Here is a 17,961-nt window from a genome sequence, read left to right as displayed (position 1 = left end):
CAGACTGATGTAAAAAGCACTTTGAAATTACATCGCCGAACTTTCATATTTTATTTGGTCTGTCGCCAATGCTTTAAAAGTACAAAAAACAATTCATTATTTATTTAGTACCCAATCCTATTGCATTTTCGTTCAATCAAGTATAAAAAGTGTAAGCCTCTCACCATGTGATATAATCTTATGCCATTCTAAAAATTACCACAAAACCTTCCTTAGCTTAGTAATTAATAAAAACGAACGTGCTCAACAACCCTGGCAGTTCTTATCATCATTGGCAAAGAAACGCCAAATAAATTTTAATAATTTCAAGTACCAATAACTGAAAGGCGAGCTTTTCCAGGTACCAGTGATGCAAATATTGATAATCATTAATAATTGAATTTTGATATTAACTTATAAGCCAGGCGTATGCAGCAAAGTGTAGATGAGGTGCTATTCTATGCTTGAAATGAATCTCAGGTCATTTCCGGTAAATTTCTGCGCTTTTACTTTCATTTTGTTGGGAATTTGGTTTACTCGTAAAACGAATGCAAGCCAAGGTAAGAAAATTGTATGATAAATACCAATTTGTTTTCGTAAGTCCTGGTAAAAGTTGCCGTGAAAGAACTCGTTTGACTTGAAAGCGTATATTGCATTGTTGATGAATTTATTGTGATAAAGATTGATTTGTTGTTCTGATATTACGGTGTGGAAAAAAAATTACATATGAGATTTTGAAAAAGGGCAATGCCTAAAGAGAAACATTATCATAATTCCACATGAAAACGAAAAAATGAGGTTAGCTTTTCGCAATTTTTTGCTTGGAAATTGTTGACCGTCTCGGGTAGTTTTTCACTGTAAATGATTAATGATATTTGCTGTGGAAGGATGTGTCTCCTGTCCACCGAACCTCCACTGGTCTATCGTGTTTAAGATTAACACCCTTTTTTATTTAAAGCACATATGAGAAGCGCACAAAAAGCTCAGGGTTCCACGTCTTTGAACAAATGCCATCAAATTTATATAACGCAAAAATATTAAACAAAAAAAAGAAAAAAAAAAACATAGAAATTACACCCGCCAAAGTTGCAACTCTACTTTGGTTAAAATTCATTTATGATGTTTGGACTACATGGAAACAAACTGGTCCTTAATCATCTCCAAGTTTAAGTCTTGGCTTAATTTATTCAATACTCGACCGTGAGGCTTCCGATAAGTCTCTTTATAGATTTATTGATATACTTTGTTTCCATGCAAGACCGAAGCTACTGACGTTAACCTATCGCGGCCAATGCACGCAACCCAACCTGCCACACAAGTAGTTCATCAGGGACCTCAAGGAAACTGCGACAGCGGCAGCAACGAAGACGCGGCAAAGCATTGCGCTTAGTTATACAAACATTACTTGCAAATGTAATAATGCTATGCTGTTGACAGTACTCTCAATACTTTAATACAATACTACTTGCAGCATCAATATTCAAGATTAAAGTAACAAAGAAACTAAGAGATTTTAGTGCAATAACATATCTTTTTCTTACCTCGCATGATCATGCAGGTTTTCTTAGAGAATCCTTAAGATTTTGCTTTCAAATTTATCATCAGGTATTTGTCGACGTCTGAAGTTTACTACAACAGTTGATGGATATGCTCTCAAAGGTCATGTGATCAAGAATATCTCCTTCAAAGCTGCTATTCATCTGCACAGTCATTGTAAAAACCTATGTATAATGGAGGATACCTGTGTATCTATCAATATAGGTCTCTTAAAAGGCAGATTTCTTTGCCAGCTGAGTAACTCTGACCACATAAAACATCCAGGAGATCTTGAGAATGAGGAAGGATTCACGTATAGAGGCAGAGAGGGGAGCAACCCGCTCAATAACACAAAGGTAAGCAAATTTACACCAAATTCAGACGATCAGGTCTGCTAGTGGTCGATGCCAGGATCTGGCCTACAGGAGCAGAAATGACGTCACGTTGCTGTGATCTGTCAGAGTACAGGCGCAGCACTGAAGTCACGTTTCTATGCGTCGTTAAAGCGAAAAGAAAACATTTTAAAAGCCATGCAGTTTGAAGTCAGTTCTTTATTCTCCTTGCCGGTAAACTGTTATCAAAAAACAAAACTAGGAAAAGAGGCCCGAAAGTGAAGCATTAAAGAAAAAACCCTTTCTTCTCTCTTTGCCAACATAATTTAAGATAATGGACAGTTTTGGAAATCCAATCTTAATTGGAAGACAACAAGGCAATGACAATTGAGAAGAGCCAAGAAATTTAGCAATATTAAAGAGGGGGTGAATACAGATTTCATTTGGAAAAATTTAATGAAAAATTGATAAAATTGAAAAAAAATACATAGAAAAATTTGATGCAATATCATTGTTTTTTCATCAGTATATTACATCACAGCATTAAGATGGAGATCACCTTTTATCAGCGTGTAGCCATGATTATAGTACTCAGTCATTTTCTTCTTTATAAGCACTTCTATCAAAATCTAATAGAACAACCTAAATCAAAAAGAAAACATGTTTATGATTAAAGTTGATTAAGCTATACTTTTGGTTTGGTTTCAGAGCACGTGCCACACCAGCCCGTGTCTAAATGGAGGCACATGCCAACCTGGAATAACGGTTATGGACTATACATGTGTCTGTCAATCTGGCTTTAAGGGAAAAGGATGTGAAAAAGGTAAAAGTTACGTCAGTTATGATAAGTAGCAAAAGTAGTTCGCACGCCTCCGGATCCCCACCCCCTCCCCAGCACCCATTTGTCGGTGTCCGACAACCCTCCGATCAACAGAAATCATGTAATTCATCTGAAAAAAAGAAACTTGAAAGCCTCCTTCTCCCTCCAAACAATATTGCCTGGAATCGGTGAGCAGTTTGATAACATCAATGAAATGGGGGGAAGGAGAGAGAAATGAAATTTACAGAATAAAATTCAAAATGTAATAGAGCGTACCATTTATTGTAGTTAAATATTGCTGACATTGTGTATTTTTATTGAAGCATCGCGACGACTTATAATCAATTCTCGTGAAGTAATCATTAATTTTAATTAGTCGGTTGTTATTGATGCAAGCGAGCCCGTTGTAACATTTAACAATGAACACGAGAAAATTACGCGCTTATGATTGGCTAAAAACGAGTACATTCTCATTTAACACGAGTGCAAATTATAAATAGCGTCGTCTATCTTACCTTTTTCTGATGCTTTTTTCATGTACTTCATTACCAAGTAATAACATGATTTCTCTTGCAACTTGGTGTACTAAGCACTTGTAAATGTTTTAAAGACTACAAATTATACCCGCCCTAAGGGCTCGTGCACATCTGTTGTCATTGAAAATTTTTATTCCTGTTTATCAACACCAAAATGCAATCGAAATCATGTTACTACCTATACGTATAAAAAGGTCAAAATCTGTTTTTTTTTCTTTGCTTATAACATCAGTAGCTTACTGTAAGGATAAAGTTTAGATCATTAAAAGGGAGTATAGTTTCTTTTCAATATATTCTTAAAATACCAAAACTACTTCGCTAGCAAAGTACTCAATTTGCTTAGTATTAGAGTGGCTTTTCCTTTTTCATAAAAATCTTGTCAATGGTTTTTGTGATGTGTTATGACCATAGAAACCAAAAGGCTGTTTTTATTTTCTGGCTTGAAAGCTCTGTTTCCTTCCTGGTCTTGTCCCAATCTCACCCCCTCAATTTTAACACAGTGAGAGAGGTCTTAGTAAAATCTAACCCTTGGTAACTGACATCTAGGTTTCCTCACTCAAGATTGGTTTTGTAGAGGTAATAACATGATTTCGAATGCAATTTAGTGTTAATAAGCACGAGTAATTTTTTCGAAAGACAACAAAATTGCACGAGCGCGTAGGGCAAATGCAGTTTGTTATCTTTGAAAAATTCCAAAGCGCTTAGTACACCAAACTGCAAGAGAAATCATATCATTACTTGTTAGTAACGTGTGCGACAAAACATCGCAGAAAATCGAGATAGACGAAATGTTTGCAATTTATACTCATGTTACAGCTTTGCACTCGAGTTTCAACTTTGCACTCGCGTTACATGAGAATGCATTCGTTTTTAGCCAATAAGAAGCACGTAATTTTTTTCATGTACATTATTGGATCAGTTATTCTGCATATTTCAGGGTTCAACGCCGTATTTACAAACCTGAACAGAACAGGACGCACTGGTCCCAAATCACTTGACAATCATTACGCAGGTCAGGATCACGATGGACAAGTTTCTTTGTCGAGAGGTATTCAACTCTGGACTGTGCCTTATTCTGGTCACTACAGAATAGAAGCAATTGGAGCCGCAGGTGGTTACAATGAGCAGCGCGACGGCATATACGCCGAGTATCGAGGAAGAGGTGCAAGAATAAGTGGAACTTTTGTATCGATTAATGGAGAAATCATTCAAATTCTCGTTGGCCAGGAGGGGGGCAAGAGTGAACGCACAAGTAGTGGAGGGGGTGGATCTTTTGTAGTCAAAGAAACAAATGACTGCTTGGTAATTGCTGGAGGAGGTGGTGGTGTAATCGACCCGCAATCAAGACATGCAGGATGTGATGCCAGTGCAAACACAACGGGGAATCCTGGCTATAGATCATGGTCGGGGGGGAGCAATGGACATGGTTCCCAGACGGTTGATGATTGTAAAGCAGGTCAGGGTCTATATTATAAATAAAACGTGACGATCAGTAATGGTAATGGACTGAGTGGAGTCCAATTCGGTCTGTAATCATACGAGTGATAACAAAGTCGGACGACTGGCAGCGGGAGTCTGTTTTGTTTATCAGGATTGATTACTCAAAAATTACAATTACCGAGAAAAGAAGAATGGCCTAGTTATGAAAGACAAAGAACATTTGTCTGTACACTGATTCTATGGTTGTTGAGTTCAAGGTTGTGATTGGTTGATTTTAATTACAACTTTGAATATGATTGGCCTATTGAACTGTCCAATACTAACAACTTGGCAAGTGAATTAGTGGAAAGTAGGAAATTATCAAACCAATCACAATCGAGGAAATTGTTATCTTAATGATAACAACGGGAAGACTTCGATTAAAAAATATGTAGTTATAATTATCGTTAGAATCTTATTCGAGGAAACTTCCAACTGAACAGTTCACTTAAGCTGTTGTTAGTCTGAAATCGTGATTATTTACACCAAATTGAATCCGAATTTGTTTGATTACCTATACATATATCACTAGTATTTGTTATTTGATGTTCAGGTGGCGGTGGCGGAGGTTTTTACTCAGATGGAAGGAGTGGACTGGAATATGGAGGAGTATAAGGAAATGGCAGCGAAGGTGGCAAGGCTTTTCTCAACGGAGGGAAAGGGGGCAGGGCCGCAATGCCTATTATGTTCGGCGGCTTTGGTGGCGGTGGTGGAGGTACACAATATAAAGGGGGTGCAGGCGGTGGAGGGGGGTACTCTGGAGGAAGCAGTGGGGCTGGTGTAAGCGATTCCTGTGGGGGTGGAGGTGGATCGTTTAACTCGGGAAGAGATCAGCAGAATGAATGTTGTTACAACTCAGATGGGCATGGTCAGATGACCGTAACATTGCTGAAAGGAAACTAGCAGTTTACCGTACTAGGGCAACGGAACGTACACTATATGCTACGATATTACGTTAAAGAACAGACAAAAAATACGGACAGTTTCTGTTTTCCCTCGCCCTACACAGGGATTGGAAAACATTCACGCGTATTATTCGTGAAACCATCGAATAAGTTGTAATTATTGACCACTAACGTAAAGAACGTAGAGATGAATCATTACTGGCGATTAATTTCAATGAAATGCGGCTACGGCCTTGGGAAGACCGCACATACCATTGATTTGAATATAAAAGAGAGATAATTCAAAGTTCTAATGGTGTGTGTAGAGATTTGATATGTTTGATCACATGTTTGAATAAAAATTTCCTTTACTCGAGCCCTTCGGCTGCTGCCCTTTTTAATAACATGCGAAGGTAAACTTTAACCTCAGAACGTGTAATCCTGATGCCTTATTAAAAAAAAGAATAACAGGGAGGCAACGCCAAGGAAGACATCGATTGGAATTTTCATCTTCCTTTATAAGTTTGCAAATGGCTGGACGTGTTTACCGTCTCTTGAGGCGCCCACCTCAATTCGGTCAAACGTGTGGGAGTAGCCATGAGTTAAACATGGAAAACATGAATCATTTAACGTCGGGGTTAAAGTTTTCAGGCCATGCAAATTTTTGATGATTTCAACATGTTGTTTTGCACAGGACGGCTAAGAGACATATAAAGTTTTAAAACACACGCGCTGAGGCATTTTTCTGTCCATTAGATATTTTGTTTTGTCACCTCCTCGTTATCGTCCCAATCGTGGTTTGACTTAGTTCCTTTTATTATGACTAATTAAGAGCCAATTATTTTCCGTCCGGCCCGACCGACCTCAGTTAGTAATTACATACATTATAATTTTTCAGAGGTTGTCAAAAAATGCCACGACGGCTATTAAACTTGACGGCCAGTTTTGTCGATGATGTTTTCGCTGTTGTTCCGTAATTTATGGTTGATAAACATATCCTATAAGACAGTTTGTGTGTAACATTGCAAAGTATTTTTACAAATTGTGCCGTATATTTACAATCCCGCAGGGCGAGTCAAAATAAAAATAACAAGTAGATATACCAAGCGATATCACACACCAATCCGTCCACTAAGTTACTTTATTCAGCTGATTAATTTTATGACCATTTCCTATAAGGCAACGACGAAAAAAAATAAAAATAGAAACAAAAAGCGGTTTTTTGTCAGCTCTTGTGTTACGCTCACGTCGGACATGCACATCAGACGTCAACTTGTCAAACAAGGTTTTACAACGATTCAATGTTGAGATACAAAAGTGACATATTATCAATGAAAACTGTGTGAATAATTAATTTATTGCCAGTGGAAAAAAACAGTATGCCTAAAGACAAACTCTCAAAGACATGAATGAGCTTTAGGTATTTGACAAAGGTGCTTAATCAGAACTTCAAACTACAGTTCTTTTTTCATCATCCACCCCAATCACATGTCGACAATGCTCCGTAGTAGTCTGCCGCTGATACTTGGTGAACAGATGGCTGTTAACCAAGAGCGATTTTCAATCCATTTTCATTTCTTCTTTGATACAATTTCGAACAGTTTTTTTTTTCGCAGCGCAAAGTAATCAAATGTCTAAAGATCGCTTGATATTTTAACTGGATTCGCCCATTATTTGTACTCAACGAAGCGAAGTTGCTCGTATCATGTCACGACTCATTTTTTCATTTCCTGTGTTTACTTAAAAAAAAACATCTGTCCATTATGCATACACATAAGGGACACAGAACACAAAACACACGATAGCTCTAAGCAGTGTTGAACCGTGTAATTAAACTTTTACAGCTACAGATCAAGTACACAGAAGAGGTACCCATGTTTTATAGCATCACCTACGTACTATTAAAAAAATGGTTGTGTGTTCTTCAAAAAAGCGTGAGTAACAGAAAGTTTGCTTGAATTACATGAATATTTGATAAGTTGCGTGTGGCCGTTTTTTGCAAGGATCCAATAGCTAATCAGTTCGTGATAAGTATATTTATGCCTATATCGACCATTTTTTCGACCTCGGGAAATTACGCCCAAAAGTAGTCATGAACGCGTATTTTACAGCTTTGCCTTTGTTCTTTGAATTTGTCCTTTTATTTGGAACTTGGATGTGTAAACCCGTAGAAGCCAAAAATCGCGGTAAGTAAAATTAACAACAACAACCAAAAAACCTCAAAAAACACGCATTTTTTCAGATTCACAAAAGATGCTCCACCGAAGAACGCACCTATTTTAAGAATATCATAAAACACTCTATCAGATTCTAATAAAACTGCGCCCGTGCTTGATTAGCTCAAGTTGTAGAGCGCCGGACTGCCGTGCGTGAGGTCGAGTGTACATCTTCAAGCCCTAAAACGGACAAACACTCAGAATATTAAAATAACTGGGGAGAATTTGTTGCCTCTGCCATAACACTCGCAAATGGTTAGACATTCTATTCTGTACCTTCCCCACTATTCTCTCTGCGCAGGTTAGTAGACGACGTTAAGGAACCCACGCACTTCTCGCAGAGAGTGGGGAACATAACGAACTATGTTGTGGTCTGGCATTGTCAGTGTTTTAAAGCAGCAATGAGAAGAACTGTGCCACTCCGTCGAAATATTGCAACTACATACAATACGTATTCACTCAATACATTTTCTTGGTCAACTGATATCGGTGGATTTCAGAGAGAATTCTACAAAGGAATACATTATTCAGTGAATATTGACTCCTCCATGATGTTTACATCGGTTGAGTCAATTTGGTCCAAAGAAGGCAACCTTTGTAAAAAACTTTTACGGATCTGTGTACTTAAGAAATCTGGTCAAACAGAGTTTATTTGAAAAAAAAAAGGGGGGGGGGTAATTTTCGAAAGGAACTGTGGTGCTGAGTTAGTGGGAGGTTTTATATGATGATTTGGTTTACAATGATAACAGTGAATTTGTCTGTCACTTTTATGATAAAATATTCGACAGCACTTTACCGTTTAAAACAAAGTGAAAGTTAGGATATCAAACTTCAAAATATAAAATAGGACCTACAGAATATGATGGGACCGAATGTCATAGATTTTTTTTTTTTGAATAAGCATGTCTTAAACTGTTTCTGAAAAGTAACCAAGTTCGGAGCCGTTCTAATCAACATTGGAAGCCAAGCGAATATCAACTGATCGATATTCTCTTGTGAAAGCTTTTTCCTCTGAGGTGGACCAGCAAAGGCAAAAGCTTGATCAGCAAAAGTCTTGCAACTCGTACGAGGCACCTCTCAAAAAGCAAGATTGTTGGATCGCAGAGAGATAGGTTTCTTTTTTCCTGATGCGATAAGGGATATCACTCACTTTGTCACGGCGAAAGATGAGGGGCTAACGCTCGTAACGTTAGCTTTAAAGCTCTTTACGGAGGTCAATTTACATATAAGCTAAGTTGATAACACAAAATTAACGTTTACTTGAACTTACAACAGCTCATTGCGTATCTCTCTTCGGTGAAAGATCTCTCTGAGCCTCAAGTTAGAATAAATAATACAGTCTTTATTTATGTTAGCCTCTTTTTTTAATAATTATCTTCTCGCTGAGATTAACTTATAATAAATTTTACCAAAAAAATGCTGTAATCTGGTGGTCAGTTAAAAGAATTTTGTTTTTCTCATTTTTTTAAATTTATAATTGTAAGTGTTGATTCCTTTACTATTTCATTACCTAACTTCTACATCATTTAAAGAGTTACTTGTTTACTTTTGTTGTTGTTGTTGTTTTTTTACTTTTTCTGCTTTTTTTCCCCATGTACCCCTATCAGCAGGATACGGGTGTCGAAGTCTACGGTTTGGACAACCAGACAACGGATTCGCTCTCCAAGGTCACTTACTTCGTAATATAACGCTCAAAATGGGAAATGAACTCAGTGGTGACTGTAGATACGAGTGCCTGATGGAAAGTAATTGTGTGTCTGTGAATGTCGGGCCACCCGACAAGAATGGACTCAGGGTCTGTCAATTGAGTGATTCTGACCATATTCAACATCCCGAACATCTTACGGCACAGGAAGGATTCCTTTACTGGGCTACCCAGGTGAAATCATAGTTACCATGCAAATAGATGAAAAGAGATCGAAGACAAAAATAGCGAGAGAATCGAACGCATATGGTCGGCTATTTTAACAAAGTTTAGAAGTCGTTTTTTTAGCGAAACCGCGTTCTAAGCCATCTTCAGTTTAGTCGAATCTTTTATCTGAACATTTATTTTTGTGAAAAACGCCAAGAGGGCCGAAAGCTGATAGTGGAAGAACATTTATTTATTTAATTCAATCAACCCTCTGATAGAGAATCCTTGAGGTCCTCTGCTTGCGTATAACTGCGGTTTGGTTTAGACCTGGTGTAAATAAGCGGCCTTTAGTGTTCAAATTGGAGACTGAGAATGCTCCTTTTGGTTTTCTCACTAGAATCCGTGTTCCAGCAACCCCTGTGCCCACGGTGCAACATGTCTCAATGGATTCACAGACAAGAAATACATTTGCCTGTGTCCGCCTAAAGCCATACGTGAAAACTGCGAGAATTGTAAGCAACATTGTAACAATTATCGGTAGTTACGGTTTGGAAGCGTAATCACTTTAACATGAAATCCTTCAAGCTAGTGATTGTGTCATCTAGTTGTCTAAGTGACAGATGAATGACATGTCGACAACCTTAACGGAGCATCGAATGTTTTCTTAACGGTCTACGAATTAACAAGCACATCAAGTACGGCATCAATGATTTAATGGTTTTTATTATTATTATGATTTAATTTTCAGCATTCTCTGCGATCTTCTCAAATCTCGGTGCCACCGGAAGATATGGCCCAACAACCCTGGGCAGTCACTACACAGGTCAGGATCATGACAGACAAGTTACATTGTCCAGCGGTATTCAACAGTGGACTGTGCCTCACACTGGTGACTACAGAATAGAAGCAATAGGAGCAGCAGGAGGGTACGATTCACACCCTAATAGCGCTCAGTATCGAGGAAGAGGAGCGAGAATGATAGGAACGTTCAGTCTGATTAAAGATGAGATCATTCGTATCCTTGTGGGACAGGAAGGGGGCTCTGAAGATAATGACTGGAGTTCTGGCGGTGGTGGAGGTACATTCGTTGTCAGACAAAACAACACGCCTTTGATAATAGCTGGAGGTGGAGGAGGTCTGTATTACTTGACAAAACGGCATGCAGCGTGTGACGCAAGTACAAACACAACTGGGAATCCTGGGTACAGATCAGCAGGGTCAGGCGGAATCGGTGGCCTTGGCGGGCAGAGTGGCAATGCCAGCTACGCAGGTGAGGGAATTTCCGGGGGCCTCGCGAGCTGGAGAGCGAAACAGGCGAGAAAGAGGTCCGCTAGAGAAAACCTGCAGACTTCTCGACACCTCGCCCCACCCACACCTCGACTTTCGGAAAACTTTCTGGAAAGCCAGAGGTGTACTTGTCTCAGCAGCAGCATTTATGAAAGCTTGCTCGTAGGCTATGGGAACACCACATCCAGAATGAATCAAAAAATTCGATTCTTGCTTATGGAAATTGACATCCGTATTGTAAAATTCAGGGAGGAATTTTCTCCCACCAAACGATTCGTTTAAATAAGGTTATATCAGTTATTATCGTTAAAAAGGACCTTTTTGGTTAATTGGTTTCATTTCACTTATTTAGAGATTTATTAATATCTTTTTTTCTATCATTTTTCCTTTTTGTCTGTTTAAGTTGAATCCCCTTTTCATTCTTTTAGGCGGCAGCGGTGGAGGCTTTTTTTCCAACGGATCGGATGAGAACGCAGACGGTGGCAGAGGATTTCTTCAGGGAGGAATGGGGGGCAAAGGCGATGGGTTAAAAGCCAACGGTGGGTTTGGGGGAGGAGGAGGGGCTTACGGAGGAGGGGGTGGTGGTGGGTATTCCGGCGGAGGTGGCGGAGGTGGCGGAAAGATGAACAAGGATTCTTGTGGAGGAGGGGGTGGCTCTTTCAACTCAGGAAAGGATCAGAAAAATGAGTGTTGTTACCAATCTGATGGACCTGGTCAGGTTACGATAACATTACTGTGAAATCACTGTATAGAATGATTGATTAAAATTATTTAATCAACCATTAAAATTTCTTCAAATGTGATTGGTGCGCTAACTGCTTTAATTTCACTAATTTTTTTGGAGAGATGTAATCGGACAGTGTGAAGCAGTCAATCACACCAAATCTACTAAGCTAGCTCCACCAATCATAGAATTGATCACAATAACCAAATATCACTCATTTGAAGGAAAACTGGGAGTTTCCAGGATGGACGGATTTTTAACTTTAGAGATCTTTGAGATATTTGTTCTAGATGTGTTTGTTTTTTCGGAAATTATAATGGCTACGATTAATTGGTAACAGGACCTCGTGTCGTCCATGTCTGTCTGTTATCATACTTGTGATTAAAAAATCGCAGCTCTGAATTTTCAGTCATTTAAGGTAGTTGAAGCGAGAACAAAAAGAGGTTTTAGATCCCTTTTAGAGGTTTTACCTGTGATGTTTGATGGAGAATGAAGCATGGCAGCTGCATTATAGAGAGGTATCCTAAGTTTTCTTGAAAATGTAATGATGAAATTCCTAACAATATGTAATGTAACTTTATTTACAATGTACGGAGGTATACTTTAATGAGCCTGTACGGAGTAATTCAGATTACGCATTAAAAATTAATATCGCTTCTAAGACCCGAGAAGTGCATCCTCACTGTTAACTATCTAACCTCGTTTGGAACGAGTTCCCCAAGATTCACCAAAGCAAGAAGGTAAGCCACTAGCTAACTGTGAATTTCACCTTTTCATTTTTTGGGGGGGATTTATGTAACTATCAAAATGGAAATACAAAAACAAATGAAGTATTAAGAAATGAATCAATACGAGCAAGACCAAAATACAAAAATTGTCTTAGAAAAGTTTTAAATCCTTGTAACCTGTCTCTCTATAAAACTTTGCAAAATTAACTTTTAAATAATGTAAGAATAGAAATAAAGAGAGCCTTGTAGTAGACGCAAAAAAATCATTAGAATTACGCAGAAAACCTTTCCAAATTGTCAGCGCTTCGCCCGGTAAAACCCCAAAGTTTCTGATAATACCAATCAAATATATAAGAAATCTTTAATTTTAGCAACATCGCCGCTTGAAAGGCTTTCCTGAACGTTAAGTAGTCGCTGTTTATTCCCTTTTCGTCTGATTAATTTTTCATAACTCATAAATTGAGCAGAGGAAGGAAAGAATAAGTCATATATAAAATGAAGGCAGACCTAGTTTGATCTATTTTGATTTGAGTTTTATAAGTATCCTGTATTCATACGGAACGTGATCCACCGGAGTCGCTGATACGAAACCCATCAAAAATAAACGCGCAGACTCTCCTAGTGACAATTTCCGTTCAAGTACGTTGCTTCATTCATCGATAGACTAATAAGCAACAATAAATTCTTACGGTGTACGTACTTTTAATCATGAGTAACCAAAACCAGGCTGCTTAAGTGTCTCAACATGGCACCCAACCAATTTGCACTGGCAATCGGAATATACATTTTTTTACTCATTTCTCAGCGAGATACCTCAGAAATTGAGTTTTACCCTAATTTTCGTCACCAAATGTAACGCAAACGCTATATTTTGTGGTGGCTGACGGTAGATTTTGATTGATCCACATTCCAACGGAATCAGATTTTGCTATATCGAAATTAGGAATATGAGATATTTCTTCATGCATGGTTTATTTACTGTGGACATGGACCAGTTTGGCTAATTTTTATTAAGCAGTGTCTCTTGCTTTCATTGAAAGAAGTTCATGTCCATTGAAGTTCGATTTCGAACGTCACGAGGCAGTAAATGTTTCTGGTCCAATTCTCAGGCGGTGCACATTGTGCACCAGACCGCCTGCTTACCAAAACAACCACCTCTTTTTATCATTTCCAGGCTGAGCTCCACATCAGCTGAGTTTTTTTGTTGGAAAAATGTACTTTGTGCGACGGGATTGTATGATTGCATTCTTCTTTATATACCAGCTGCCCTTATGAATTCTTCTGTGTCTTGTCGATCCGAACGTTCCATTTATGGGATGATGCTCCACGGACACGCATTCAAGAAAACCAGGGCAGAAAGCTTGACAGAGTGTGTGATGGCGTGCAATAATGGTGCCATATGCTAAAGTGTAAATTACATCATTAATGAAGACGTTTGTGAATTGAATAATCGCACGAAGAAGGCCAGACCAGATAACCTCGTTCCCCACGAAAATAGCATATATGTGACACGATTTAGTGAAAGAGGTATTGGTCGAGGCTCGAGGGTAGTCATGTAAAGGACACATGTAGTTGAGGCTGACAGTTGCTCACGTTTGGATGATCTGAGTAGAAGTCATCGTTATTGAATCTGATAATGACTCTCTTCTTGGCTGTCAAAACGTCTTTTGCTGTTATCGGGGTCGGTCCTCTATACATTTCTCACTTAGCCGGTTAGACTACACGACACGAAAACATTTTACTCCTGGGTTCAAAATATTTACTGCAACAGTGATATTATTAACAGAATAGAAATATATATATAGCCAAGGCTATATCGTCATATCCCCTGCATTTCTAAAGACTTCAAGAAGACTGCGGGACGAGCGTTTCTTCGCCTGCAGGAGAGTTTTCGAAGGCGTAACGATGGCTATCAAAAATGCATCATTGCTTTGTACTTACCTTAATCATGGCTATTACAGTTTCCTCAAATCTGATCGGTGCCTTAGCTGCAATCGGCTGTATTTGGACAGTTGGCTGTGATCGGACAGTCGAAGCAGCCAATCATACTAAGTCCACTCAGCCAAATCCACCAATTACAGAATAAATCGCAATAACAATAGAAACAATCACTTATCCTAAAAGAACTGAGGAATTTCCAAAATTAAGAATTTTTTCTTAGTTTAGGCATTGTCTCCACCGGAGATCTGTGACCCAAATGTATTTGTTGTTTTCGGAAATTGTAAATTTTGCCTTCACTACACAACCGAACACACTCAAAGGTTGAGGCATGGGCGCGTTGGTCAGCTAGGCCCAAGATATATTTTAATTGTGACAATGAATTTACAACAAAGTGGATAAGAGATACATCAAGTAACGTCCTACATGCGCCAAAGCCGGACACGTAAACCCCAAAAACCTCTTGTTAGGAAAATAGGGACCGTGTACCCCCGACCAACTGCAGTGGCGCCACCTTTGGGGTTTTAAGGTTGATCTATAAACAATGAAGAGAATGAAGAAAACAAATCATATCAGGCTAATTACACAATAAAAATAAACCTTATGGGAAAGTGCTAGTGGCAAGGCTGACCGTAGAATGCCACAAGTTTCTCAACGGTCTCTTCTTACAAACATACTACCCATGAGCCTTCGCGTACTACGCTCGCACCCAGTTCTCTGTTCCGTGTCGGCAAAATATTAATTTGTGTCAATACCGATTATCACAAATTACATCGGCAATGATTAATTGGTATCAGAACTTCTTGTCGTATCACCAGCCCGATTTGAGCACTAATAGGAAAGTGTACGCTTGTAACTGGACAGTGTAATAGGACAGTTAAAGGGACACTTAACTCGTCATCCCTGAGTAAGTGGACAGAACGCGTCATGTGCGCGCGCTGTTGTCTCGCATTTCGTAGAGTTAATTGTTATTTTTTATGAAAACGTATAACCGATGTGCAGTTTCTTTCTCAAAAAAAACAAAGGAAAATAATATGGTTTGAAATTTCGTTGGACTCTTGTGTAGGAACCTTCTTTTCAAAAACATTATGAGATTGGGTGAGTTTAAAGCGCTTTCCAATAGTTTGTCATGACATCGATGTGAAATTAACCATGGCACCTCCCCCTCCCCCTCCCCCTCCTACTACTTTTCTTTATTCAATCACCAACCTGCTTGATATTGCATCATCTAGGATTGCGAAAAGATAAAAACCAAGAGCTAAGAGGAATCTAGCAGTTCGAAAAGAGAGATCTACGTAGTTTTCTTCAAATACAAGTGCACATCACAACTTTGACAGCTTGGATGCATGCTCTCCATATGTGTAGCTCCTGAAAATGAAGCAAATCGCATAGCTGATAAAAATTCCTTACAGGGGTAGAGAAGGGCGAAATCTCATCGGTTTTTCTGCTCCCTTCCCTTATGCGAATGGTCCCTAACCAAGAGACAATTAACTGATATTCTCTTGTATCTATCGATATCAAACTGACTGATTCCCCTTTACAGGACCAGTTATTTCTGTTATTTCTTTAAGAGACTGATAACAGAAATATGATAAAATACTCTTACAGGTCTTAAGCTTTTAAAAGTGAGTAGTTTTATTACTTCTTTGTAGCAAGTAAGCAAAGAAATCACCCTCGCAAATGGACTGCAATTTAAGGAATTGCAGATAAAGAGCCCGAAAAGAATTCAGCTCTCCACGGGATTCGAGCTTATGCCTCCCATTGGGAGCTCACGTTGGGAGTGAGGCGTGGTAGGTCAGTTGGTAGTACAGTCCAGTGAGTATTGGGGAGGCATGGACTCCAAACTGCTGAGGCCCGGATTTTTTCAAGCTTCTTTTGAGTACTTCCTTCAAATGCAGTCAACTTGGGTAAATTATTTATTTGCTTGATTTTCATCCGCAGTTAAAATGAACTTTATTTCGTCAAAAAATTGTGTAAGAGGCGTGATACATGTAGTAAAAGCTGATATTTTACAGTTCCATTTCTAGGTAAGTAGCTTTTTCAAAAGGAGAAGGATGATCAAGACGCCGGAAGTTAACAATTACTAATCTAGTAAAGTAATGGGATTCTGAGGGCAAAGTTAATATTGTAAGAAAAAACGAGAAGAATTCCAATTGTGAATTCTTCATTAATTTTTCATGTATTGTGCAAAAAAAAAAAAATTGAAAAATCATCCTAAATAAAAGCAAAACGTTTGCAATAAAAAAGCTGCACTAATCATCTTTATTGGTTAAGACGAAAAAAGTTTTACTCAAAATCGTCAGATGGTGACGGAATAATAAAATAAGCATAGGCATTAGCTTTTCCTGCAGCTTCATGAATCTATTTACTTTTATACACAGGCAGCGATCGAGTTGTGAAATAATTATGAAATTCTGTGGTGTTTGAAAAAGGTTACGGCTGACACAAAAAGACCAAAGAGGGTAAACAAACAAATTCCTTCCAGATATCGTTCAAACCTATCAAACGCAGCTTATATTGCCGTGTCTCTCTCTTTGTCTTTTAGGCATTAGTAGGGATCCCCTTCAGCCGCACATGTCTCAAAAGGCTGTCAACCGCTGGTTCCTAGCTGTGACTCTCCCACGCAACCCATCTCTTGTCAAGTACCGCCGCCAAGGCCGCCATTTCACGGCGTCTATTGTGACTCTTGGAAGCGTCAACTTTGACGTTCCAGTGTAAAACTTTGAAACTTGCTTAGAAGGAAGAAGACTGTTCGCTCTTTATGGATATCTTCTACAGTTAGGGGTAAAGTTAAAAAAATTGTAGGGGTCTCCCTCGTTTATTACCACAGAATAATATAGTCTGTATCTGGGTGTCGTTGTTCTTTTTGTTGGTTTTTAATTTTTGTTGAGTCATAATATTACTCCTCTAATGGAAACCGCCCTAAATTCTGTGCTAAGCTTTATTAAACACGTAGACTGTGATAGAGCGTTAAGCGAAGAAGCACACAAAGTATTTATAACAAAACAAAAAAAATTGTAGATTTTCATGCTGGCTTCTGAAATGGGAATTATGTTATGTGGCTAACGTAGAGAGGCAAATGGTAGCAGTGATTTTTTTTTGTAAATAGATTTCTCTGAAAACGATGATGGACTTTACATATTATTTTATTTTCTTTGGTACATTTGTATGACATATTTTTTTTTTTTTTAAGATAATATATTAAGTACTGGAAAGTTATACGTACAAAAAAGAGCAAGCAGTTTAAGTCAGGTATATAGGAAAAAAAACAAGAGAAATATAATAAATAAATATTACGGTTTGCCAAGATGTTTTAAGCAGAGGTTAATTATTATCATTAACATTATTATTATTATTATTATCATTCTCTGTTACTACAGAGCATCTGTACAAAAGTATTCAATAAGAAAAGCAAAACGTTGTTGCCCGAGTCAAAGAAATGTTGTGAATTAATGAGCTCCGTGATAAGGGGAAAGATTTGGGAAGGGAGGTGTGAGTTTGGAACTGAGGAGCAAAGAACCAGCAGCAAGAAAGAATACGTAGTTAACAGTCAGTTGCGAGCATTTAGTACACAATTGTTTGGCGAAGGCAAATATCGGAACAATTTCTTTCACACGTGCGAATTATTCATATTGCGAGACAAGTCTTGA

General features: G+C 38.5%; 1 protein-coding gene across 1 annotated transcript; it reads left to right on the top strand.

Moving 5' to 3' along the window:
- The first annotated feature begins 1,225 nt into the window (after positions 1-1,225).
- LOC136280825 (uncharacterized) lies at positions 1,226-17,029 on the top strand. Its single transcript, XM_066166544.1, has 7 exons — positions 1,226-1,871; positions 2,556-2,670; positions 9,390-9,661; positions 10,032-10,146; positions 10,383-10,904; positions 11,350-11,634; positions 16,857-17,029. The coding sequence occupies exons 1-7, from the start codon at positions 1,710-1,712 to the stop codon at positions 17,027-17,029; spliced, it is 1,644 nt and encodes a 547-aa protein (XP_066022641.1). The 5' UTR covers positions 1,226-1,709.
- Positions 17,030-17,961: the final 932 nt, after the last annotated feature.

This window comes from Pocillopora verrucosa, chromosome 5 (genome assembly GCF_036669915.1).
Source record: "Pocillopora verrucosa isolate sample1 chromosome 5, ASM3666991v2, whole genome shotgun sequence".
Classification (NCBI taxonomy): domain Eukaryota; kingdom Metazoa; phylum Cnidaria; class Anthozoa; order Scleractinia; family Pocilloporidae; genus Pocillopora; species Pocillopora verrucosa.
The sequence above is the reverse complement of the archived record's forward strand: the minus strand, read 5'-3'. Positions and strand labels throughout refer to the sequence as shown.